Source organism: Crassostrea angulata, chromosome 2 (genome assembly GCF_025612915.1).
Source record: "Crassostrea angulata isolate pt1a10 chromosome 2, ASM2561291v2, whole genome shotgun sequence".
Classification (NCBI taxonomy): domain Eukaryota; kingdom Metazoa; phylum Mollusca; class Bivalvia; order Ostreida; family Ostreidae; genus Magallana; species Magallana angulata.
Window position 1 is genome coordinate 26,345,211 of NC_069112.1, and position 27,957 is coordinate 26,373,167.

General features: G+C 33.3%; 1 protein-coding gene and 1 long non-coding RNA gene across 4 annotated transcripts; both read left to right on the plus strand.

The window, feature by feature from the left end:
• Positions 1-1,206: 1,206 nt before the first annotated feature.
• Positions 1,207-16,580, plus strand: LOC128171044 (tyramine beta-hydroxylase-like). 2 transcript variants are annotated; one of them, XM_052836801.1, is made up of 9 exons: positions 1,207-1,339; positions 3,713-3,905; positions 8,274-8,403; positions 8,765-8,863; positions 9,208-9,387; positions 10,454-10,611; positions 14,274-14,517; positions 14,888-14,984; positions 15,820-16,580. In XM_052836801.1, exons 1-9 carry the CDS (start codon positions 1,266-1,268, stop codon positions 16,400-16,402), a joined length of 1,758 nt encoding a protein of 585 aa, XP_052692761.1. In that variant the 5' UTR covers positions 1,207-1,265; the 3' UTR covers positions 16,403-16,580. The 2 variants fall into 2 exon arrangements, with proteins under 2 accessions (XP_052692761.1, XP_052692762.1); XM_052836802.1 differs by lacking the exon at positions 1,207-1,339 and adding an exon at positions 2,945-3,098.
• Positions 16,581-18,041: 1,461 nt separating this feature from the next.
• LOC128171045 (uncharacterized) lies at positions 18,042-27,619 on the plus strand. 2 transcript variants are annotated; one of them, XR_008241992.1, is made up of 3 exons: positions 18,042-18,428; positions 22,856-23,030; positions 26,538-27,619. It is a non-coding gene; the product is annotated as an uncharacterized LOC128171045 (long non-coding RNA). The 2 variants fall into 2 exon arrangements; XR_008241991.1 differs by lacking the exon at positions 18,042-18,428 and adding an exon at positions 19,739-20,444.
• Positions 27,620-27,957: the final 338 nt, after the last annotated feature.

Genomic DNA, 27,957 nt, shown 5'->3' on the forward strand with positions numbered 1-27,957 from the left:
TATCGCGTTGAAATAAAACCAAATTATCATGGATATCATTTATCGGTCAGCCAATAATTAATGGAGATGTATTATTCATCATGAAATAAGTCAAGAAATTTAGGCATGGACTGATATATATATCATAGACATTTAACATCTCTAAGAAATATGCAGGAACACGATGTGATTGTAAAATATGTGCAAACATTTCCGTAAATGTAAATTAATTGACCTTTAAAAAACAGGTAGGCTATGAATATTTATCTTTTTCTTTCTTTTTTTTTTTGGTACGTGAGGAAAATTGTTTAAACTAACTATGATAATGCATTATATGCCTAAAAATATCATTGTCAAACACATGATGTTTAGTGAACTGTTGTATATTGCATTGTTTTCCAATAACACACACACACACACACTGAATATATATTCGTCATAAATCATGTGCAAACCGGAAGTATTAGAAGCAGATTACGGTACTGATGTCATAAAGCTGAATGAAGACCTCATAGTTCCGATAAATAAGGGTAGCGCTGTACTTTACAGTTACGTCACATCCCCCAATATCCGCCATTTAACTCTACTTGATGAAAAGTGCGAAAAGTTATCACAGATGTTTTTTTTTTTTAAAAAAAGGAAAAACAAGAAGAAAACAAACAAACCGGCATGTTTAGATTTAAAAGGGATTCAGTCTCTCCTCCATCCCGGAAAATCCAAAAGTAATTAATTTATGTAGTTGAGGTTCTGAACAGCCACGTGGGAGAGGGGGGGGGGGGGGCAAGTTCATGTTAATTCAGTTTTTTAAAGAAAATGGTTTGCTGCGACAAAAGTGGGGAGGGTGGTGGTTGGGGGGGGGGGGGGTCTAGTACTACGTCCCTGCTGAAAATATACCCCGGGCCCTTCTATCCCGTAAAACGATTAAATTAACATTTGGACCCCCTCCCCTTCTTTCTTCCCGCAAATGAACAGTTTATATTGCAATGTATTGCCATTTGAGTTCAATGTTATTGACCGCATGCATTTGGTGATATATGTTTCGTTCCACTCTATTTACATCTGATTAAAAAAGTAACAGAAAAAGAATTCACTACCCGGCTCGTGAACTATTACGTATCAAATTTTGACTACTATTTATGCATAATACATGAATATAACACCTCACTATAATTATATAATTAGTACGTTTGTAAGTCAGTGATGTACACACAATGACACACAATGTACTCTCATACAATTATGTGTGTGGACCTACATGTAGTTAAGTACGACTGAAAACAAACTAAATGTTTGCACAAAACGATCGTTCGGTGCCAGGTATGTTTGGTGTACTAACTGGAAATTCCCAACGACATAAAAGGCAAGCCCAAGCTCTCTCTCTCTCTCTCTCTCTCTCTCTCTCTCTCTCTCTCTCTCTCTCTCTCTCTCTCTCTCTCGCTCTCTCTCTCTCTCGCTCTCTCTCTCTCTCTCTCATTATATATTGACTATCTTGAGTTTTCCTTTTAATATTACAATAAAATAGGATCTAACTAGTTGCAATTGTCAGTCATTTATATATTTGGATCCATTAAATACTTTTTTAAAAGTAATTTTGAATCGAAAAAGTTTATTTTTCATTCTAGAGGCTCTAATTTTCGAAGTTTCTTTCTATCTAACTATGTGATATTTTAGTAAGACTGTGATTTGTACCAGTTACAAATTAATCAAGTCTTATTTAAACATTGATCATTTGAAGCATGAATTTAGGATACACTATCGAAGGTAAACATAATATTTAAAAATAGTTTTTAGATTTTTTAAAAATGTTAATAAAAATAAAAATAAAAATAAAAAATAAAATAAAAAAAGGGGGGAGGGGCCCCTCTAAACCCGCTAATATAATTATGTATATGTTGAACACATACCGTCCCCATAATTGATCTTCTTTTGATTTACGAGAATTGTTCATCTTTATAACTTTATTAGAAAGTACAAAGCAAACAGAGTCTCACGGTAGCTCCGCGTTCGCTCAATTGTTGCGTAATTCAATTCCATTCAATTCAATCACAAGATCTCTGCTGTCACACTCACGTGGCAATTACAACAGCGTCCCAAAAATTAAACCCACCCGAATGCCCTCCCATTCAATTGGGCGTGTAAACGCTCGTTTTAATGGAAAATTCGGTTTAATAGACCGAAGAGTTACAGACTTACTGGCTGTATGGGTTATTCGTTCAGATCTTTCCCCAGTTTGTTTTTTTTAGACCGGAAGATACAGACTTGGAGCTACAAAATCATTTATTATAAAACACACAAAACCATGCACATCGGAATCATCCATTCCCCAACCAAAAAAATTAATTGTTCGAATGGGGTGGTCCGAGGATTTTTTTTTTATTATTTTGCAGGATTTGGGTGGGGTGGGGGTTCTCATACCCTGTTTGAGTTAGTTCTTTATGTTGATTCAAAAAGTGACGTTTTCCGTTTCAATTCATTTTGACTCTAACCTTAGAAACATCAAATAGTGAAGAATATATTTTACCGTTAAGATTGAAAGTCGTCATTAAGATTGAAAGGACACTACTTCATCTGATGTTATGGTGCTATGAATATTTTGAGAGGCAAGTAAATAAATTCAGGTTGGAAGCAAGATACCATGATGCATTGATTAGCATTAGATATTGATTCTGAGGCAAGAGCAGAATTGACAACAATCGTAAAAACTTCGGAAAATAAATATTACATTACAATATCAATTTAGATCCATAAAAAAGGAAAGAAAAAAACTACACACACACAGGCACACAAAAAAATCCCCGAAATCAAAACCGTCAAAAAACGAATAGGGTAAAACCAAATCAGATATTTTTTAAAACGCATAAACAAGCCCTAGGGTGAATAATAAGTACGTTGCGTAAGTTTGATTTATTCATGATATTTCTTTACAATATTGTTGAAATTTTAGAATTACACTGACTCCTTGAAAGCAAAGATTGCACGACCAAAAGGAGTGAGCAGCTTTGTTTACAAAGTTCCACCTGATGATTTTCAAACCCTGTCATTTCTTTGGACCCCCTATATAAACTGATTAAAAACCGGTGCAAAGGCACTTTTAAAAATTTGTTTGGAATGCTTACAAGGTAAGAATGGTTGCTCTCGTTCTTTTTTCGTCTAAACTTTGACAGTTACAAGAGATGTTCCTTGAATTATGTGTACATGTATTCTTGGTATACTACATATTCATCTTTTTTATCAATATGACTGTAGATTTTTTAAAAGAATTGTGCGACATCGAAGAGTTTCTTATTTTTTTCTTCCTAGTCAATTATTTGCACCGATTATTTGGCAAGTAAGATTTAATTTCTATTGATAGAAGTGCATGAATTGCTGACCTTAGAAATCGGAATATGTGTGGTTCCTGCATAAGGTCATGGGTGTTAGGTTTGACCGCCAAAAAATAAAATGTACATGTCAATACATTGGCAAGGAATATGTCAATGTCCAAGATCTAGAAAGAAATGCCGTGTTTCAAGCTAAATTAATACCTTTTATTATTTCAACATAACCTAGCTAACCCCCCCCCCTTTTTTTTTTATAAAAAAATTATAAAATAAAGAGGTGAAAATTAAACACGTGACTGTGAGATTAGGAACTTTTGCATCCATACTAAGATACAATATATTAGTATACATCAATTTTGTTCACGTTTGATGAAGTCCATTTCTTATTGATAAATGTATGATGTTCTCTATAGGGCGTGTTTCTGCTTTTGCCTGCTCTTCGCGGTTACGCTGGGATTCAAATCCTTCCAGCACAAGATCCCAAATGGAGACTCGGTGCCCCACCCCTGTAAACCCAACTACCTGTGGCACGGGGTGGGTCACGAGAACGAGTTAGGTGGAGGGTCCAGGAACCCATTCGGACGGGATTTTGACGCTGCGGGAAAGGTAAGATAACTTCTTAATGTTGATAATTGTTAAACAAAATATCAGCTAATGCATTGGGATATTTTTTTCAGTAAAAAAATTGACTTTTACATAAAGGCTATTCAGACATTTCTTTCCAGTAATGAATATATGGTCTTTTAACTAAAGACTATTTGGACATGTACGCAGTTGCTGATAAATGAAATGACACATTGGAATGAATTTTGAAATATTTGAAACAAATGTGTTGATGTGTGTGCGGTATTTACAACAATAAGCATGTATAGAACTGTCAAACATTTTATTGCCTGTATCAATAGCTTTGAAAAAGAAATCTAAAAAAAAAAAAATATCCCTCAGGCATACAGATACGGCGAATTGAACAATGTGTTGAATGCGAGAAAGTTCTAAATTTGATTTTAATTTTTTTTTTTTTAATTTTTATCGGTATATTGAACATATGTAAACAAAAAAACAGGGCACGAGCCTTGTTTACATGACACAGATTTGTGAGGACTGTATCTTTTTTTTTTAACTTTGTAATCCTGTTTTAAGGAGGTTGGATGGACAAACAATTACCCATTGATTTTAAATATGACGTATTTTGCCATAAATTATCGTAATTATCATGAGGTAAAGGAAAAAAAAAACAAGAAATATTTTTAAAGCGTAAAAATTTGGACTTTTATATTTTTGTACAGAACTCTTTTCAAAAAAGAGATTAATACAGTCTAAAAACAATCACGACCATAAAGCACTCTCAAGGAAGATGAATAGTTAACAAGTTAACCATCAAATCTGCCTTTAACTTTAACGTAAGACATTTTTGTCCACTTACTAACATACAGTAAAAAAAATCCAAATGCTTGGCCTTAAAATTGATAGTTTTAATTTTGTCCTATTCTCTTTTGAGAAGTAGACAGGCTTAGCCTACATCCACTTCTCTTCGCAAGCCCTCATATTTTGATTCTGGAAAACGTGAAAATGTCGGAACCGAAGACGGTCTACGCTTCGACCCATGTTTTGAGTCCAGTTTCCATGAGTTTTCGTAACAGACCTATCATTTCTACATTTTAAACATTAATGCATGTATATGTCACAAACAAATCAACACTAACCCGCTGTCAACCCATTTTCTCAACTTCTACATTCCGGGTTTAAATTATGAGACCTCTCGCTATAGGTGTTTAAAAAGTAGAAAAATTATAGTAGAAAAAACCGGAAAATATTGTTCCGATTGTAGACTTCAGATTAAAGGTATTTTTCTTATAATTTAAAGAGGTTTAAATAGTGGGTTTACAATTTAAGACAAAATACATACGACTGAATAAGTAACTGTGGCACATAAAAACAAAAAAACTCTTTATTTTAATATTTGTTGCTTGCTATATTAATCAATGTTCGTTTTAATGTTTAAAAACAGATGTAGAGCAAATTTGTCACCAAAAGAGATTATTAAAAAGGGAAGAAATACAACAAAATACAACATTGTAATTTTGTGACTCCGTATTTGTTTGTACATTGTTAGATTAAGTTGATTCAGTAAACGTTTTCTACATTACTGTCTTTATTATGTTTCCAATTTTATCCGAAACACAAACATTTATTCTGTGCTGACCTAGATAAACAATGTGATACACAAAATTTAAACCCGGGATGTAGAAGTTGGGAAAATGATTTGACAGCGGGTTAGTGTTGATTTTTTTTGTAATACATGGATGCAATAATGTTTAAAATGTAAAAATAGCAGGTCTGTTACGAAAATTCAGGGAAACTGGAGTCGAAACATGGGTCGAAGCGTAGACCGTCTCCGGTTCCGACATTTACACGTTTTCCAGATCAAAATATGAGGGCTTGCGAAGAGAAGTGGATGTAGGCTATGCCTGTCCACTTCTCAAAAGAGAATAATTTTGTCCATGTAATACATGTAGCATTTAGTAAAAGAATTCAAATACATAGCCTTAAAACTGTTAGTTTCCTCTATCTTTTTTACAGAGCCCCCACTTCTTAGGAGATTTAAATAGTCTAAAATTCGCCACTATCGAGTTCTCAAAAAAAAAAAAAAAAAAGAACGACCCGTTAATTGTGTTACAATGTTCGGTTATTGTGCTATCGTGTAGAACGGTATGACCAAAATCACGGGTTGTTTACCAGCTAAAAAAAGAACTAGAGCAGTATTTCAAAATATCATGAAAATGATCATTTGTAAACCAGCTTCAATTGACTGAAACCCGATACCCAGGGCTAAACCTTGCTATATGGTGTATTGTTATGTAATTCTTAGGTCAAAAAGTGGGTCTGTACTGACAAATCACGGGTTTCATTGTGAACTACCTTATTCGTTCTTTCGCTTTCTTTCTCTATCGTTCTATCCTCTTTTCTTTCTCCACGATCATATTTTCTTCATCTGCTTCGCATTGTAATCTCTCTCTCTCTCTCTCTCTCTCTCTCTCTCTCTCTCTCTCTCTCTCTCTCTCTCTCTCTCTCTCTCTCTCTCTCTCTCTTCCAGATTAGTTTTCACTAAAATTAAAGAACCCAAGCTTCGCAGTTTGGGGTGTTTGTTATTGACTGGCGTTCAATGTACCCTTAATAGATGCCTTAAAATGGTTCATTTTATTAACCCGGGGTGTTAACTGCCAACGAACTCTTCTTAGCGTGGGAAAGCTGCGGTAGCGAACGTCTTGGGACCATATAAAAAATCCCTTATATCATACTTAACATGTATATTTGATCACTCAATGATCAACTGATTAAAAAAACCGTAATCATAAATTTTACAGCTAAGCAAAAAAATAAAATAAAAATCTAACATAGTTAAGTAAAGATAATTTTTGTACAAGTAACAGTATTAATAATAGTTCAATGCACAAATTCCATAAATATATTCTTCGACCCTTTTATATAATAACGTCTGTTCTTGCATTGTATATATATACTTCTTTAAAATAAAACCATGCATTGTTATGGATATTTTTAAACTTCCCGACCCAGGGGCCATTAAACTACGACGAACTCATTTTTTATCTGAATCTCATTTTGCCACTACCGTACATGCATATAACTATATATAATTATTCCTTTCATAAAAATGAGACTGAGATCAAAAGTAACATTTATTGCCTCAGGGCCAGGATTTATAAACGATGCAGCCAGAAAGTTTCTTAGAGTACTGAGATTATTTCACTCATTTAGTTCAAATGTCATAACCAGTCATTTTCACTCGTCATTTGATATATAAATTTCTAATCTCTAATTCACCATAATGCGGCGAGCCTGGGCCAATGTCCGACTTACCCGAAATCTATCTCCGTAGGCCACTCAATGTACAGAGGTAAATTAGTTTAGAAAAAAAGATTCAATTGAATTAAGGAGATGTTCACACTACAGTGTCAGATCTGAAACAGTTATCTAGAGGGGTGGTCTGTTAGATGGCGTTGATTGGTTTGGATAGGTACATGTAGGGGTCATTTTGTAGGACAGGAAATTATGGCAGTCCACTTGTCGTTTTGTAATTGATCTCTAGAGTAAACACTTAGTATGGTCGGTCATTTCGAAATTACTATGAACTGATTTCTAACTTATCCAGGTTTATTTGCTTAATATGCTTATGAAAACATTCGTTCATTTAGATATAAAAATACACTAAGTATGTCGTATGTCTACATTTATGTCTTGCTTAAAACCATAACTTGTACGTCATGCAAGTGTAATTGCATATAACACAAGTCTCATATGCTTGATTTTTATACTGAAAAAAAATTCATAAACGTGTTTTGCATTTTCACAGATATGAAATAGTAAACAACCAATACATGCACATTGAAGTTTTACCGTTATCGAAATATCAAAACCGAACAGGAAAAAAAATAACTCCAAAAAAAATAATCGTATCTGTTACAATGAACATTGTTGTAAGACGCAACGAAACCCGTTTCTGTTACCAGTTTTACATGTAGTTTATACCGGATGTGACAAAAATCAACAAATTAAGAATGAGATCGTCCTTAAACTTTTAAATATGACATTTTTTACCATAAACTATCAACTGATAAAGTGAAGAAAAATATTTTTGCGTTAAAGTTTGAATGTTTTACCTATATCGTTATACAGAGCTGTTCGACTGATGAGGTTAAATAATCTGAAAATGGACGCGGCCATCCAGCTCTATTTCAACGGATCGATGATTTTAGCCATTTTGAATCCTATTTTTTTTTTCATATGAGAAAATAAAACTTAAAAACTTTATACAACGAAGGAAATATGAATATTCAAACATAAAACATAATTGAATTCATTGAATTATTACGTACATGTGTATTATTCATGCACAATCAAAAACAATTAGAAATGTATATTGACTATTAAAAGCGTTTGTCAATCATTCACTAGACATGGACTGTGGAGCTGTGTCGGAAAGACTCGGACGGAGACGGCAGAACCAACGGTGAAGAACTGGGGGATCCGAACTGTATCTGGCGGGAAAACGCGATTCCGGACAAAAATGCATTCTCACATCCGGGTATTTTTTATTTTTTATTTTTTAAAACATATTTCATAAGGCATTTTAAATGAGATTGAAAAGTTCTTGATTTGTTGAGAATTCAATTATTTCGATCACGTAGACAAATAAGTTTATGTTGGTGTCCACATACATATGTATAAATGTGTTGTATAATAAAACTAATTTAAATTCTATCCGTAATATTAGAATTTTTAAATATTGAAAAAAGAATAACAATTTTGCATTAATTACTTACGCTATATCAATATTTGAATCAAAGAACAGTCTTGCTTCAAATGTAGATCTGAAAAATATTCCTTTGATTCGTTTTAAAGTTTTTGTTATTGACAATTTTACTTTTTTGTTCTCAACTGTCCAGGTGTATGCGAGCCTTACGACAGCGACCTCTGTCGGTCTAAGAATACCTGGGTACAGTGTCAGAAAGAAGAATTTAAATGTGACGCCATAGACAGCCCGGGTAAGTTAAGAAAACTGCATTGATTGATTCAAATATGGTCCGGAGTGGTCAAATCTAATAAAGCCTGAATGCCCTTTATGAACAAAAACATTAAACGTTCCTAAAGCCGTAGAACCTGTTCTGTAAAAGAAAATAATATTAATTAGATAAGGCATGTATAGCTTTTAACCATCTGTTATTAAATACCCTGCGTCGGATGGCATGCAAGTATGGCACATGCCTTAAAGTATGACAGATTCAGTCTGCAATTTTAAACAGATTGAATGATTTTACCAGATTCTTCAACGTGATGTTGACCTACATGCACTTTCAAAACTACATGCAATTAATTTTTTTTTTATTAGATGTGAAAAACGTCACCATTAGATACCCAGTTACGTCAGTTCCAAGTCAGGAGACGACCTATTTTTGCATGACCTTTGAACTTCCCCAAGATGGCGACTATCAGATGATAGCCACAAAACCGGTCATTGACAACGAATACGTCATGCACCATATTCTGCTGTACGGATGTGGAGAGTCAGGTACAGACATGTACTGTAAATTCCTTATTAAAGGCGAGAAATTAATATCCGCATCAAATCGCGAGAAGCGGTCCTCGTGGATTTGATATCTCGCGTCTATATAGAGCGAATAGTGGTTAATGACATGCTATAAATGGTTTTCCATAAACGCAATTTTGTTATCTCCCCTCGACAGTCACGTTTTAGACCATTAACCTTTCAGCTAATTCTCGATGTGTTTTGTAAACGTCAAAACATATAACAGTAAAACTGTCCTTAAATGTCCTTAAATTTACTTGTAGTACTGTGATATATTTTAGTTTTTCCCTAGTACATTTCTGCAATTCGCGTTTGAAGTTGGTTGATTCAAGTGAAAAATTCACAGTCTTGACCTACACATGGCAGGTAAATCCGGCAAAAATTATGAGATAATGTCTTACACCCCCCCCCCCGGCAAAAAAAAAAATCTATTAAGGTGGCGAGTCATGCAGAATAAATAAGAATCCTTTTTATAAGACTTAAGACTTTCGGTAGGACGTTGCTTTATCTATTTTTACACCAGAACAAGGAAAAATGACACTGCTTTCAAGAGAAAAACACAAAGATTGCGTAAACTGTGGGATCATCAAAATTCGAGGGGCCAGTTTTCATAAATTGCTTAAAATTTAGAGGTTCGAGGGGACGTGATTTCGTGTATTCTCTTATGTACCTAAAGAAGAAAATATGGCTTTACATCCTAATTTACATGTAAGAATTCGCGGCGGATGAGAATTCGTTCATGAGGAATACCATCGAATTCCACGAAAATTAAGCCACAACGAAATCTAATGATTTCCCAGGAGTCATAGCTCTAAATCCAAACAAACTGAAAGCGTGTTGATTCCTGAGTAGCCAGCAATGAAAAAGACAGACCTACGTCACATTGCTTTTTGAGACAGCTACACAAAGTCAAAGCCATCATCCAAAGTCAAGGCTTTCTTATCCGCTCCACCTTACATAAAGCGGAGCGGATCAGAAACTCTTGACTTGGGAAGGCGGATCCAAGCCGCTTTTGAAATGGTTCTAACATCTCTGTTGTTATTTACAGTGACAAAAGCCGATACTGTTCCGTCTTCGTGCGGAATGGGACTAAGTGACTGCCAGACTGTGATAGGAGCGTGGGCCGTGGGGGCGAACGGAGAATGTAGTCACAAGGACGTCGGCTTCAGGATCGGCCAAAATGGATTCAAATACGTCATGATGCAGGTAGGTGTCGGGGCAATTCGCCCACTGTTGTTCTCAAAAACAAAAAATAACAAGCATTCTGAGAGTATTGCATAAGCAATACACGTCCCCTACCGGTTTGTATTATTCTATGAAAGCTTCCAAGCACACAACTATTTCAGAGCTATTGTAAACGAGATGCCATGCTTTAATCAGAGATAAAAGAACAAAGGAAATTAAAACTTTTAAGTTGATATAGAAATTAATTACAAAATAGGTAAAATAATACTCTTTATTTCATCTCCTGTAATTTCGCCAAGTCTATTCTGTATTCGCTGGTAAAAATTTGTGAAAACAATGCACTGTTAAGCACAATATCATTTCTTACCGTCTTCTGTACCCCGAATCAAACCAAACAGTTAAACAGCCCAACCCGACAACGAACCCGATTGTAATATTGCAAAAAAAACCCTGCCGATTAAATTAACAACACAATGCTTGACATTATTTTACAGAATTTATTTGTTTGTTAAAAATGATAAAAGGAATGGTATGTTACAACGCACTTTGAAATTTTTTTTCAAAGTGCGTTAATTTTTGGACCAAGTCAACGCACTTTGAAAAAAAAAAATATTTTTTTTCAAAGTGCGTTGATATCGTCGTTACTAACGCACTTTGAAAAAAAAATTGTTCAGGGTTTAGTCGAAATAATATTTAATTTTAGATACAATAAATAATTGTTTTAACCTTGTGAAGCTTAATGGGATATATTTTAGAAAGAATCCACTGCATTCTCAGCTAACTTGATTAACAGTTTCTAGATTAGAAGTTTTTCCTTTTCTCATAAGCTTACGCAGCTTGACAATTTACATAGAACAATTAGGGAGATTTGAATTATCCAAATTTGACAATAACTGCATCGCTTAGCAACTGCATTTTCCTTTTTGTGTATGCAGCAAACTTACTAATTATCTGGTACATTGTGCTGTGCCAGAAACGAAAATTATTTAATTTTTTTCTTTATAATGGAGATAATGTATAACATATTTCAACTGTCTGCAATTGCATGTGCTTATAGACAAACATGATTAAAAAAAGGATAAGTTAGTTATGGTTATCAAAAACAACATGATTTGTTAGAGGATCAGTGTTTAAATTTATGATAATTTAATGTTTGTCAATGTACATGGAGTTTTTTTTTTAATGAAGTGATTTATTTGATTAGAATTTGAAAAGAGGGTCTATGTTGAAACGCTTATAGATTCTTTAACATACCAAAAAATGATTACCAATAATATCACTGTACTTAATTTACAACAAAGCGCATTTCTTTTTCCGATTTTTACATTTACATGTACTCTAAGTTGCTGAATATCAAATTAAACATGTTTTGGAAGGAAAAAAGAGGGGTGGGAGACCTTCCTGTAATCAATGAAATGAAGCACAGGTAATTGACCTGTATCTTTGGTCCCCCCCCCCTCCCACTCCCACCCCTATCCCCGATTTTAAAGAAGGTAAATTAGATTCATTAGCATTAACAAATCATCATACTATCAACAAATTAGGAATTTAATTCCAAAATATGTGATTTATACATATTTTTTCAAAGTGCGTTAAGTGTCTCGATACTAAAAAATGTTGATGTACCTTTATGACGCACTTTGAAAAATTTTTTCAAAGTGGGTTAACTTGGTCCAAAATTTAATGCACTTTGACAAAAATTTTCAAAGTGCGTTGATTTTGTCTAAAATTTAACGCACTTTGAAATTTTTTTTCAAAGTGCGTAATTTTTTCAAAGTGCGTTGCCACATATGTTACAAGTAACGCACGATATTATTACTGACTACATACTGGCCTCACACCGAACCCGATAACGAACCCGAACATTAAAAAATTGATATATAAAAAATTAATTTTCTCGAAAATATGTCAATCAGACGCTACAAAAGTGTAAACTTGATCTGTAGTTTGACATTTTGAAGCTGTTCAGCAAGTTTCATATTATTCCTCAAATGCATAAAGAAAAAAAAGTGTGGAAAACTGAAGTGGGACAGACAGACGTACGGACGGACGGACGGACAGACGGACGGACAGACGGACTGACGGACGCAGAGGAAAGCTATAGTCCCCTCCGGTGAAACCGGTAGGGGACTAATAAGCTGGAAAGACATCATGATGTAGATTATAGTTTGTCACTCCCTTTGTTTATTTGACTAACGCACAGAATGCAGTACTATGTTCGTCCGATTTAGTTTTTTTTTCTTCGGAAAATTGTTTTTGTTTCAATACACAACTGCAAACACAATGACGCTTTCTAAGGAAATAATTGGGGATTGATCGAAAATGCATATGATTTTGCTACCTTCATTTAAAATACATGCAATTTTTTAACATATGAAATATTTTTTAAATGAAAGGTCTCTCCTGTCAAAGTTTTTCAATTCAATATTGTAAGTAAAGAAGAACATTTCGGCTGTGTTTAATTATAAATTATGTTTCGGTTTTGTATCAATACTTTACAATATTTACGTCGATCTTTTTTTTGACAGTAATACGGACTTTTGGTCGGATGTAACTCTCCAGCTTGATCATTAAAACAAGCTGTCAAATATCAACACTATGTCTTCTTATTCGCAAAGAGAAGGTCATTAGTACTCACATACTGGCAAAACGAGAAAGTTGTTTGTCAAGATGTGCCTTTTGTGAACTGTAATTTATCTCTGCATCAAGTCAGACACGTGTCATTGTTATCAATGCATTCATTCATATCTATTCAATCACTGACTGTCTATTTTTGGATGTCGTTGGTCCTACATGTATAACACACAGAGGCTGTGAAGACAAATTGAATACCGCGCGTTAACACGGTATTATAAATTTGTCAACACGGCATAAGTATTAGAGGACCGATGGCATCCAAAAAATAACCATTTAATGCTTATATTCAAATTCATATTGATGTATATTTGTATGAAATAGTTGTGTGTCCGAGTATCGTCGCTTTAAAGCTCTTAGTCAGGAATTTGAATCAAGGAACCGATCAGCCATATTAACGTCATTTAGTTCGCTTCGACGATAAAAAAAATATAGTGACATATAGTGACATAAATGATATACAGATAATTAAAATGATAAGATATTTTTAATTTAATCATACTTTTCTATATCATATTCTCATATCGGTTTTTCGTGCATTTGGAATGAAAAATCCCTAGATTTCCGAAAAAGATGAGCCATGATTTTTTTGATAGACATGGGGTTTTGGTCGCCTTGTCACGTGACTATCTTGATCAATCAGATGACGCGTTTATAAATTGTTCAAATAAAGGTGTATATAATGATATATTTTGTAGAACGATCACAAATTAAATGAAAGAAGTCCACAAAAGCTGATGTGCAACAAATAATGATGATCCCACAGCAACTCAAATTTTGACAAAATGAAAAAAGAATTGCTATGAAATCATTAGAGTTCATATTGATTAAATGTTCGTGGTATTCGTAGGAAGCCTTCTTCCACAAATGCAAATCCTCGACGAAAACAAATTTAAAAGGAGTTGTCATTCTTTCTGTAACTGAAAACCGACACATTATCGAAATTGTATACCCACGAATAAACCAAAAATGACATGATTATTCATAAAAACTGGTCCGACGTGTTTAAATTATTTTCAGTTATTGCATGCCGTTAATTTCTGTTGCAGTTTCACTGGAACAACTATGAACGGCGATCGGACTATAAAGACAGTTCTGGAATGACCTTGTACTACACTCCAAACAGGCGACCAAACGACGCCGGAATAATGATAATTGGTCAGACATTCTTAGAAATCCCGCCCCGGAAGGAGCACGTTGAAACCACTTCCGTTTGCACCGCAGACGACACAAGGATGATTCTACAAGGACCAGTATATGTGACCCGGGCCTTTAACCACATGCATTATCTAGGTAATCCTTAAATAATAATAAAACTATTGTACTCCATATTCAAATCTAAAACTTGTTTCCTAGTGGGGAGAGGAGGCTCGGGAACGAAGAATACCTTTGATTGGCGCAGTAGAGAGAGAGAGAGAGAGAGAGAGAGAGAGAGAGAGAGAGAGAGAGAGAGAGAGAGAGAGAGAGAGAGAGAGATGGGTTTCAAGACATATATGGATGACGTGAATTTGAATGATTCGCGCATATAATCTGTCATATATGCTGTATCTTTCTGAATCAACTTTTCACCAGATAAACTATTGACGATTATGTTTAAAAGCGTGCAAACGAAACAAACTCACAATTAAATAAATAATATAATAGATATTACATTATATTACAGGCCGAGAACAATACATTGACCTTTACAGAAATGGGGCCAAGATCGCAACACTTACCAATGAACCCGATTACAGTTACGACAGACCACGGTTTATTGAGTAAGCAACAAATTAGAATATTTAATTGGCTTTTGTTTGAACCTGCTATATATGCATGTATAAGTAAGGTATACAATGGTCAAGCTCATCAACCTTTAATTTGATTCATAATAAAAGGTTATATACCTTCACGTATCTTTTAAGATATTAGTTAATGCATCTCTTTCTTCATAATTTACCTTTCCTTTCTTCAAAACTAATATTAGTTATTAGCTAACTTTGTTAGTTTCAATAGCAGAAAATTCAAGTCACGAAGCAAAGATAGACATCTAACGAACAGTGTCAATACTATTGCTTTTTATTCGTTTTGGAAAATAAAGTCAAAATAGGCCTTATATGGTTATGTCTAAAAGTTTTCTGTATATCTTTCTAAAAAGCTACATGTCCTAAAGTTTTACTGTTTTTCTTGCAAAATGTTGCACATTTGTTCTAACAAATCTGCCGTGTATTGCTTCAATCGTAACTCCTCGGGCCTTTCCGGCAAGCTCGGAAAAACCTCGACTGTATTAACATCACCGGATGTTAGAATTTTATACAAAATGGAGTCGCTTCCCATTAAAATAAGTATCGGCTAGACAATCTTGTATGTCGCTTCTGTGTTATATTTTAGTGTATATAGTTTAATTTAACGAAGAATAGCTAAGATCTCAACAGATCGTAAAATGACAATTGTGTTGTTTTTGATATCAAGTTTTAAAAAAAGGGGGGTTGTCATGGACGCTTGGGTAATACATTCGAGGTGTTTTTCTGAGCTTGCCGAAAAGGCCTGAGAAGTTGCGATTGGCATTGCTTATTACTTTATACTGTACAAAACCTTCTTAACCAATTATAATAGGTACGCGGAATCAATCCAGATATTTCCCGGAGATGAAATACGAACCAGATGTGTGTTTAAGTCCACAACCAAATCTGTCACTACTTTTCAAGGCGACGCAACTTCCGACGAGATGTGCTTCGGTTTTCTAACGGTTCATCCGCTCAGTAACGCAAGGTCTCTCCAATGTTCCTCCTGGAAAAATGCGTCCATGGTGAGTCTGTTCCAGAGCTCCGATGGCTGTGATTGGAGAGTCTTCGGAAACGCAAGCCACCCGGATATGGCCCCTCTATACCAAGGCGTTTACATGCATTGTCGACCATTAGGTCAGTGTCTTGAAGAGTGCAAAGAGGCCGTCAAGCTGTTCAGAAGTCACCCATGCATGACGGGCACCAGGGGAGAGTATGTCATGTGGAACGCTGGCAATGTAAGGACTTTCGAGGCATTGAGCTTCTACTCAAAAGTTAGGTCATGTGACCTCGAGATTTTGCGAGAACAACTATTGACGCAGACGACAAACGGAGATGACACAAACTTTGGAGCGAGGGTTCTACCGAAACTATCGGCTCTTCTGGTTGCTGCTTTACTGGCCTTGTTTTTATAAAAAAAATATCATAGATCACTGTCTTGTTAGAATTAGGATGGGAAGATTTACTGGTGTGTTGATATATAAATGTATCAATGCAATATTATAACATTGTGGTTTTTTTTTTCGGGCGTAAACGTTCGTTGCAAAACTGTTGTTTGATTATTTTTCTTTAATATTAAAAAATGAAAATGTGTTGTCGTTTTCTAGTATTAGCAACGGACAAGAAGAATTACGTGCAAATACGCCAATTTCTTAACAGGTTCAGTGATTTCAACATAGATATCTGCTTAGCACAGTGAAAATTCAAGAAATATAAAGGTCAATTAACTTAGATATGGGATAGCCCATATCTATTCTTGTTCATAAGGAGTAAAATATAGCCTAAAATGATTATTATTTTAAAGGACAAGAGCGTACAATGCCCGACAAATCCCCCGCACCAAGAATGTTGAAATGGGATACATACAGTCATATAAAAAGAGATTTACATTTGAAAATGTACATTAGTACATGTATAGTATAAAACATCATTCTCTGACAAATTAACAAATATATATTTATACTTTGTACTTATCTTATTTGTTTTATTAGTTTATTTTCTAAACATGAATATCATGGTCTCATATCTGTGCTAGCGCTATTATTATGCGACTATTATTGTCTGTACAGAACATGAACATTACGCATTTTTTTTTATCGTTATCTAGAGCGTATTAATTTTTTTTTTTAAATCTAATATTAAAAGAATGTTTTGCGTGAAACAACAGGAATTTTTTTAAAAAGTCGGCTAAGATTCGAACACCCTCTCCTCCGATAAGGATATTCTACAAGCCTCCGCCTATCTCACTGAGCTACGTTGATACACTACAGGAACGGTGAATAACTTTGATTGTAAAACAGTTATTAATGATTTAATAAACGCGGAATATTTTTGACCCACGAATTTTGACCCATTATGAGTTAAGACTTTATTTTAATATATCATTAATAAAAAAGAATAAAAACTTATGCTTTAAAGTAGTGTAAGGATGGAGTCAAAACCGATTCATACCTAAAATTTGCAATTTAGAACAGTATATGATCAATATATTTGCATAAAACGCCGTGCAGCTTAATTTGGAAACCCATATTTGTCATGTTTACAGAATGAAAACATATGTTTGACTCACACTATGACTTATAAGCCAAATAATTATATTTTTACTGATATTGAATATCATTCGTCTTTATTGCTCAACTTGGGGGGGGGGGGGGTTGTTGTTGTTAAACAGCGCCTTTTACGCCCCTGTCCTTTCTTTTTTTGCATCCACAATCGGCCACATTATTAGATGTAGTGACTTTCAGGTAAATTAGGATGATTTACACACTGTAGTGAATTTCCAGTGTGTATTCACAATGAGTCATGTGACCTAATGTAGTGAATACAAGGTGTAAAATCATGAACTTAAAGAGTTCGATTTTCCTTGTTTTAAGTAGCAGAATAGTAAATAAAATCCCTATTTTACAGAAACACGTTAATATATATTGAATAGCATAACTAGAACATGGTGTAGCGAATGTCAGGTGTAAAGTCTGGTGTAGTGAGTTTCGACATTATACAAGTATGTGTGTGTGTGTGTGTGTGTGTGTGTGTGTGTGTGTGTGTGTGTGTGTGTGTGTGTGTGTGTGTGTGTGTGTGTGTTTGTAAGCCCTGTGAAGTTGGCCGAATACCAAGTTTACACACCAATCAACTTATCACCTGAAAATCAAATGGACACCCGAACTCAGGTGTTCAGTTGAAATAACGTCATTTTCGTGTTCCTCTCACTAAATTCCACCAGAAAAAATAAAAAAAGTATGAGTGTTTCTTTGACACCAATTTCCTAATTTTTTTCACACAGTGTGTGTGAAATTTTATGCTCCATTTTCCCCCTTTACACAGAAAAATCTGCGCATGCGCAAATGTCATATCGAAAGTTGTTTATAATGGCGGAAGTGAAATATGTTGTGACCTACAAGTGACATGTTCCTTGGATATTTGATGTCACAGTGATGTTTAAAGGTAAGTTTTTGAATTCTATGATTTAGTTTCGAATGATGGCTTAAAGAAATCAATTAATGATACACGTGTATCGCTTCTAAAACTGTTTTTTAACAACAAATCACGAATGCATTTCCTTTTCTAAACTACGAGCTGGATAGATTCTATCTATTAACAAAATATTTACATTGTAAAACATTTATAATAGATAATTTTTGTACTAAAATCTACATCATTTATTCCCACTTGGTTAAAACAACGACTTATATTCTAATATTGATAATGCGTTTTCATTATATCGTGTTTGTTTACTTAGACGATGTTTAAAATTGTCTACATTTAGATATATAAGCATTGAAAAAAATGTGGATTATATAAGCCCAAGGCAAAAGATAACAAACAATATATAAATATAACACTAGATCTAGCTATAGACTCATTTGTTTATATTCATATGATTAACGTCTTCCGTTTCCAATGGAAACTTTCTACGGTCTGAAAGTAAGGAGAAAAAAGTAAATTAGGAAGATAAATGCTAGGTATGTTTTAACAATGAATTACAGGATTATTCTCGTAAAACTATGCTTCAATACAATATAAAGTGTAAATGTACGGTGGTTTTGCCTGGTCAGACGATACAGCAAAACCATTCTATTGAAGTAATGTAATAATTATTCTATTTTGCATTTGTGTTTTCTTTTATGAAAACCGCTTTACTATATGTCTAGTTCTTGAAGAAAATGAGAAATGTAGCTATTTTTTTAAACAATGGATTAAAATCGACAGAGTACTTTCGATATAGGTAACGGGTGCTTTCGTCCCTTGTGAATTTGCTACTAACTTTTTTTTTACAATGCAATGTGCTTGTTTATTGGTCAAAAGAAGTGTTGGTGAACGTGTTCAAAGATCAGACAGTTATAGAATATGAAAAATAATCAATGATATAAACATGGACAGATACAAACAGGACAAGGTTGTTATTTAATATAATCATTTTGAAGCAATGGATTCACTCACTCTGACTCTAAGTCTCGCTGATTATAAATCATATACATGCTGAGGATACATATAACACCAAATTTGTACATGTATTACCACGTCATACATAACAATTCATCAGATTTATCTTTGAATAATGTAGTTCATATATTAAATGGTATTTGGAGGGTGGGGGGTGGGGGGGGGGGGTTGTTGTTGTTGTTGTTAAAACAGAAATAATGATAAGAATTGAAATTTTAGCATTTCATTAATCATATTTTTGGAGAAGGCAGAAGCTATATTGGTTAAATATAAAAACAAAATAAATTTAAAGAAGCTTTAGAACAAAGTTATAGTAAACATGGTCAAATTGATCTGTAACCCTTTTAGATGGTGTAGGTTTATTCATAGAGATATATATACTAACACATGTACATACATTGTACATGCCAGATTTACGATGTAATTTACTACATCTGGACATGCCATACTAAGTTTTACTTTCTTGTTGTTTGACTACAAGTTTACTTTGTAAATAAAACAAAATTTAAAACGGAACAAAAAATTAAAATAGATATACACATATACATTGTACATGTATATAAATTATAAACATCAAATGCAATGTTTTGTAACAATATTCAAAGTTTTATCTCAACTTTACTTCTCAACAACACTAAAATTTCAAAATATGAGAACAGAAGCTATTTGTCCTCCTCTAGTGCTTAATTTTATGGAATAAATATCATATTCGCTCTGAACAGAGACATGAATAACATAATAGTATGCCTCTGTGTACATGTACAATTCTTCCATGCACTCTTAGAAAAGATTAAAATGTAAAACAAAATTCTGAGCGTATATGAATAAATCACATCATGAAACTGATACCACCGCGATAATGTACAAGTAAGTATACATCAAAATAGTTAGGATAAAATGACCCGGGGCGAATCAGCCATTGGTCAAAACACCGTAAAACCTATATTTTCGAAGGAAGTCATGTGTTCGGAGATTATATATCAAATTAAGAGTCTGGGACAGTTGTTTTTTTTAGTGGTGAGTACATGATTCCTATTATAAGGTGGTCGTTCGTGTTTATAAATGTACAACACGTTGAGAAAATTGCCTACAGCTGTTATTGTTATGTTAATTGTTCGAATTTTCTCTACAAGCTGTCACTTTGTTGTGGAAAGGATTTAATTCTTATGTAATCTTGACCATGGTGACAAGATGCTACTTTTGTATGTTCAATATACATGTAATTCATGCTAGGCCCTATAATTCAATGTAAAGTCTTTAATTTATTCAGTTAATAGTTTGTTTATACATGTACATGCAGGTGTTCTTGAAAATCCAATCTGTGGAAAGATGCATCTTTTTTTATTATTAAAACAAGCACTGTCGCAGATACTGCTCAGTATGTTTCATCCTGATCCTATAAGTTATGATATATTTTACATGTACCTTTTAAGACATTTAGGAAATAATTTCATGCATCTTTACATATAATTGATAAATAAATAATACTTTTCACTACCTTTACAAAAATAACTTGTGAAATGTTTAAAAACTGTACTGACGTGCAACCAATTCTCGCCAGTACATTGTGATGTCATTTTTCGTATATGATTTTATATGTTGATATATGACATCACAATGTACTGGCGAGAAATGGTACTCGATGAGAACTGGTCGCACACCAGTATACATGTATTTGCCGATATCAGAGAAATAAATCTATACATGCAGTGTCACTGACATATACCAGTATGTCGTAGCATAACAATCTCTGCCCTCTTCCAGTTAAATAAAATCAGTCAGTACTAGTAGAATAGCACTCCAAATCAGTTATGTATTGGATTAGATAATTGTATAATCATTTTAGTATTCATGTATTAATCATCAGTATATATATTAATCTCACATCTTCGCAAGTCAAGGATTTATGATAAACCATTGCCTTGTGAAGAGGAGCAGAATGGATCTTAAATCCTCAACTTGCAAAGATGTCATCTCAAGGCGTTTGTTTTTTTAATAATTAATCTTTGATTGGCACGGGACAATGACATAACATGAAACAGGTCACATTTGATTTGTCTAAGATGATATGGACAGACCTCAATTATGTGTAAGCATCAGATTAAGAAAAAGGTATAAAAAGCTATGACATTTGCTAATGAATATTTTCATAACAATAACTTTACAACTTATTTGAAATCATGCATCCGATGCAAATTATCAAAAGTTTTTAAAACTATTAATGCTTTTGAGTTTATGACATGGTGTTACTGTATGTGACATTATTATGCCTTATGTCAGTTTGTCGCTATATATTCAATACTTATTTATTTTCGCATAATATACAAAAGATTTATATAGCGTAAGCATATAGCCGAAATAGAGCACGGTATGGAACGCCATTGCTGCCTTATAGCATAAAACTTTAGGTGCATTCCATAGCACGGCAAATGTTTTCAATGATAAACTTCCAAGCACGACAGCGGGTTTCGAAATCACGACGCTACAATCATTCCAGTATGAAGCCCAATGCGTTACCGCTACGCTATATTAGCTGATAATGAATGGACGGTATCTATATATAAAAAACGTAGATATATACGACTGACATCAAGCAATTAAAATTATTAATCTTTTTAAAACACTTCATTATTGATGGTAATTTTAAAGTTAAAGTTTCTGATAAACTTTTGAACAAATTGATTGAACATATTTGTCAAAGAAATTCTACATGAGGATCACAAAAACATTTTTTTAAATGACACTTGATAATGAATGTACAAGAAAAAAATTCAATGAGATTTCGTCTGCTAAACATTTCGAGTTTTCTCGGTAAGGTCAAACGTCTCTCATTTCTTGAAAAGAACATATAAACCTTTGTTGACTTTTAATTTTACAACAACTTGTTGATTAAATAAACAATCAAATCAATTGATTAATTTGAAGAAAAAAACAACAAACGCTTGCTTTTCCGGTGATTAATTTTAGGGACTAGTCAACACTTAGACGTCACAGCTACTTATAGCAAAGCATGTCAGTATATTTAACAGTCTGCATAATAATAACAATAGTATTATGTTGTGCTTTGTGCATGTATTTGCCTAAATAGTAGTCAGGGTTTGATACATAGTGCAGGAGCTGGAAGCTACTTATTATATAAGTAGCATTATTTGATTTTAAAAGAGCCCACACAGTTTCAAATAAATCAATGAGTACTTAACCATTGCTCGACTTAATGCTCCAATTAATCGACTAAGTCAACCGAGTAAAATGGACATCCCTTATACATATAAATCATCTATTACCTTGAAGTTTATGTTTCAAATATGTTTGAAATAGGAATTACACAATAAAATCTGTTTTAATTTAATTAATTTTTTAAAAATGTAATGAAATGGTAAGGGAAAAAGTTTCAATGTTGACATGCATCCATTTATTTATTTGAACAGATTTATCAGTATTTGATACTTGCTCAAAGATGGATCTTACCCACATATTTGGACAAAGAATAGAGATTTTCATGGGATTTTTCTCAAGAGGTCTAATGCAGAATAAAAATTAGGAGTCTGAACAGAAGTGAATATGTCACTTTGTGTATCAATGGACTAAACCTATCTTGAGCTGGTAAGTCATTTTCCAGAAATAGATTAAAACAAAGTTTTGATTAGAGTACGGTATTAATATACATATATTATATATAAGTACCGGTAAAGCAATATGTAGTCTTACTATCTCAGTTTGTATGTCTGTCCAGTGGTTCTTCTCTCTCTCTCTCTCTCTCTCTCTCTCTCTCTCTCTCTCTCTCTCTCTCTCTTTAGCTTCCAAGCAGAGAGGTTCAAATCATTTCAATTTGTATAGCAGGTTTATGTAAACACTTTGAAAGTAATTTTCAACCCATTACCTAACTTGAATTACTTAGCATGCAACATTTAAATTAGTTTTCATATTTTTTATGCCCCCCCCCCCTCCAAAAAAAACAACCTAACTTTAATAAAGTACTAGTTAATTTTTTATCAGATCGGCTAGCCTTATTTGAGTGCATATTAATTATAGCCCATAACACAAGTTCTGTTTGCTATGACATGTACTTTTGTAAATTTTGAAAGAACTCTAAAAGTCGAAGATTTGGTATTTATATAAAATTATAAAAAATCAAAACTAATCTTAACTGTAATTTTTTTTCAAATTCATTTAAAATGTGGTTATCTTTTGTACACGACCTGTCCCCAACATTTTTTTTCAAAATAAAACAATTTGAATTGGAAATGAGAGGAAAAAAATAGATTGATAATAAAGTAAGATAGGAAATATGCATAAATAGATAAAATAACTTTTCAGAGTAAAATAATAAACATGTCTTTTTGTTAAATTATTCTTAAAATTAATCACATTAATGCATTAAATTTAATTACAGTCAAACTTCCTATCTCAAACTAGATGGGACTGTTTAGATAGATCGAGATATCCGAGTATTTATGATATCGAGGGTGATATACTTCAAAAAGTGGTTGGGACCTAAAAATCACTTCGACACTTACTATTGTATTTGAAATCTCAGTGTTCGACATATCGAAGTATAACTGTATTAGCAAAATATACAAAGCTGGATTTTGATAAACACATGCATCTTTTTTATAATGTGATTAATTTATTGAATGGTTGATGATAAATTGATGATTTTGAGCAATCAAACTAAGCATTGCATGTATAATATAAGTATTTGACAAAAGAAAACAACCTGTTAAAATAAAAAATTGTTATCAGCTTAAATGCTCAACCAATCACAGAACAGCTCGGCTTAACATCAGTTGTATAATTATCAATGCTATGAAATACACATATTGTCCAAAATTTGAAATGCTGTTTCCTAACATAATTCCCAAGAGAGAGAAAGATAGAGAGAGAGAGAGAGAGAGAGAGAGAGAGAGAGAGAGAGAGAGTGACTGACATGTACAAAAACAGATAGGGGACTACAAATGCAGGTATGTAAAGGCTTCCCGATTTAAGGTAGCTCTCGGGTTTGCTGATGTCACAATAGAATTTAACATAAAGTGTTGACCATCAATCGGTCATAGCAAACCCATACTTTTTTTTTTTAAATGACAAATGATCCCTAAAAACATAAAAGGAAATATCTCAAAAAGCTTACATGTAGTTTATATAAACATTTATAATTATCACATGCTAACCATTTAAAATCAGGTGAAATACATTGTTACATTTTGTTTAATAAGGTATGATTGTGCGTTGGAACTCTTCTATTTAAAATCATATTTAGACAAGAAAATAAATTGCCGTAAATCGTATGCATAAGCTTCGCTTCTTTAATTACAATTATAACTTCTGTATTTTCAACCACTGATCTAACTAGAGGTTCTATTAAAATTTATTTGGCTTTAGCTAATAAATGTATGCGATTACAAACTGATTATGACAAGAGTTGTATGGTTATTAATTTTGCATTTATTGACTCAGGGTATTTACATGTTCTAATGATGAGTAAATATGCTAGTCTTGTCAATCAACTCATTTTTATTTTTTGGTTCTCAGACGTAAGAAAATGATGACGTCGGGCTTACGTTATGATGATAATATAGGGTTTTGCAAAATCTTTTCAATATTTGAAGTTGTTTTGCGAAAAATTGGCCGCGAACACATATTGATTATTCTTTATGAATTGATTCAACATTATCTCTTCTGTTGTTGTGTTGAGTACAATTAAGTACGTCTAAATCGTTTAAAAGTTTGAATCGTAGTTCTGAAATGTGTTTTCCGTTTAAGATATGCAATTTACTATGTATATTTCATTGAAATGGCGTTGCCAATGATTTTATCATGGACACTGTGTTTGAAACATTATAACATTATAACCACGCAGACAAATCTTATAAATTTTCAGGGAAGGCTTTCTCACAAGCAGTTCTCAGGGAAGGCTTTCTCACAAGCAGTAAACCTGCGAGCTACTTGTTTGTACCTCATACGATATGATGTCATAGTTAACTTTTAAACGTCACGATCTGCATTCCTTTCGATAGTTCTCATGGATTTAATGTATTAATAGTAATCAACTTAAAATAGAATCATACATTATTAAGTGAAATATATTGTGACAAAAATAAAACCACTGGTTTCCTTTACACAGACGCTGTTGTTAATACTGGTGATATTATCAATATTTATTATGCATGATTTTTATTGATTTCACATGTAGAAATGCACAAAAAGTGTATCATACAATTCACAGCAGTCTATTATAGCCTCTGCATTTTTATTCATTCACAACAAAATTTATGACAACCTTATGATAAATAATATTTCACAATATTTAACCAGAAAACAATTTTTTTAAATTTTGGAAATGTTTAAAGTTTCAAAGCCCCAGCGGGTTTGAACTCATGACTTATCGACAGGTTCGTAGTTAATGCTCTAACTAATTGCGCTATAATGCTGTTAGGTTACAATTTCGGGGGGGGGGGGGGGGGGGGGGGGGGGAATCTTACTTAATTTATTGTTCATTTTGATCAGAAATATGCCAGATTAATGGAGGTGTGCCATACCACCATAAGGTGTTATTGGACATCTGTCAGTATTAAAAGCATGTAATTATAATACTTTAACCGGTTTAGAATTTTCAAATTTTACCATATATTTAACCAAAATATACTTGTATGTTTTAAAAAAGTTAACCATCTAACCGCCCACTACGCTACGCTGTTTGGTGGCAGTTTGGGAAAAAACTATATGAATAGTACATCACAACAAGAAAGTGTCCCATACCACCTTAAGTCTTGATTTACATCGAGTGTAGAGTAAATACTACATGTACAAGTGTACAGCTTTTTTATGAAAGAGGCTGCTATACCTCTAGCTATTCTAAAACTTGGCAGTTCTGTACTGATTTGTATGCAGCTTGGTATACACATAGTCGTATATTTACTTGTATATATATTACATGTAATAAAGCAAATATAAGTGTACTGTCTTTCATGTACATGTACCACTATAAGTACATAAAAATAACATTTTAAGAAAACTATTATATGCATGTAAATTAATGCTATGTTTGTGAAATACTGATTGTCAGTATTTATAATTATAATATTGATTTTTTGTAATTTTTTTATGTTCTAGGTACCGGTTTTCTGAGCAACAATGTGGGAAGGCAGCAGTGGTCCACCGTCTCAGTTTTGCCACAGTCCAGGGTCAGCACCAAGCTACATGTATAGGACTCCTACCTAATTACTAAAAGTATCATTATGAAGAATTTTACAAGACTTCTTGATGACTGGAAAGACATATTAATTCTGATTGAATTTACACGTGGTTGATAATAGCTTTGTCAACACAATAGCCAAATATGAACCTAGTATACCATTTAAGCATTATTTAACAAATATAAGTCAGACAGTTTAAAATTTGATGATCCTATAAGTAAAGGAAAAATTACAGTCTTTAGATATATTCAATTCATTTCAGTTGTTTTTTATGCATATGCATGATTGTACATGTATAAATACATGTATATGACTTTTTTAATCAAGTATACATATATAGCTGATGTAGTGACATGGATATAATCAGAATTGATAATATGTGTATAGGTATTCTGTATTACTTTATCTAGGTTGGATCTTGAAAGCAGGTGTATGGTACACTGTATCATAAAGATGATTTTTTTCACTCTTTGTTTACAGTTACTGTCATGAAGGACATACGAAGAGATTTTTTTCTTTGATTCCTTTTACTTATATATATAGTAGTCTCCTGGGGCCATAATACAATCACCTAGTAACAGTATTGTTTGAATTATATACCATAGATGGGTTTCTGTGTGCACTGATTTACTTGTACTCATCCATGTTCATGTACAAATACAATTGCATTTTGTATATGTTTGTGCATTTGCTGATAATTTCAAGCACCATAAAATCTGTTGTATTAATTCATTTTGTAAACTGCAGCATATTTTGACAGATGGGGTATGGTTACATAATTATATACTAGAAAAATGTATACGGTATATCCCATTTCATTTTCTTGAGCGGAAGGGGGGGGGGGGGGGGGTCAGTGCCTATGCACATGAGTATTCTACGTTAATAAGTTTGCATTTTACACTTACCCTACAGACTGCCCCTCCTCTGTAATTGTTTTTGTTCATGATCGAATATTAATTCATATACATGTACCAATTGATCCAATAAATGTAAATGATACTTGTTATCTTTGTTATTGCTATACATGTGTATATAGGAGGTAGTTTGCTCTGTGGTCCTAGATACAGAGCAAAGGTTGAGAGGTGTACATGGAAGCATTTGAAAAAAAGAAGGAGGCACTAATCAAATAATTTACTAATGTTTTGCAAAAAGATACTAGTGGATTAGCGATAAACTCTCTGAGTTTACATGGACTATAGTATAGGACAGATTTGATGTGAGAGATGACACGAAGCAAATTTATCTAAAATTCAAGCTTCCTTTTATTCCAACTAAAATATTTTGAAACCCTTCTCCCATAAGATTAAAAAACCAGAACGGAATAGAGGGGGGTGAAA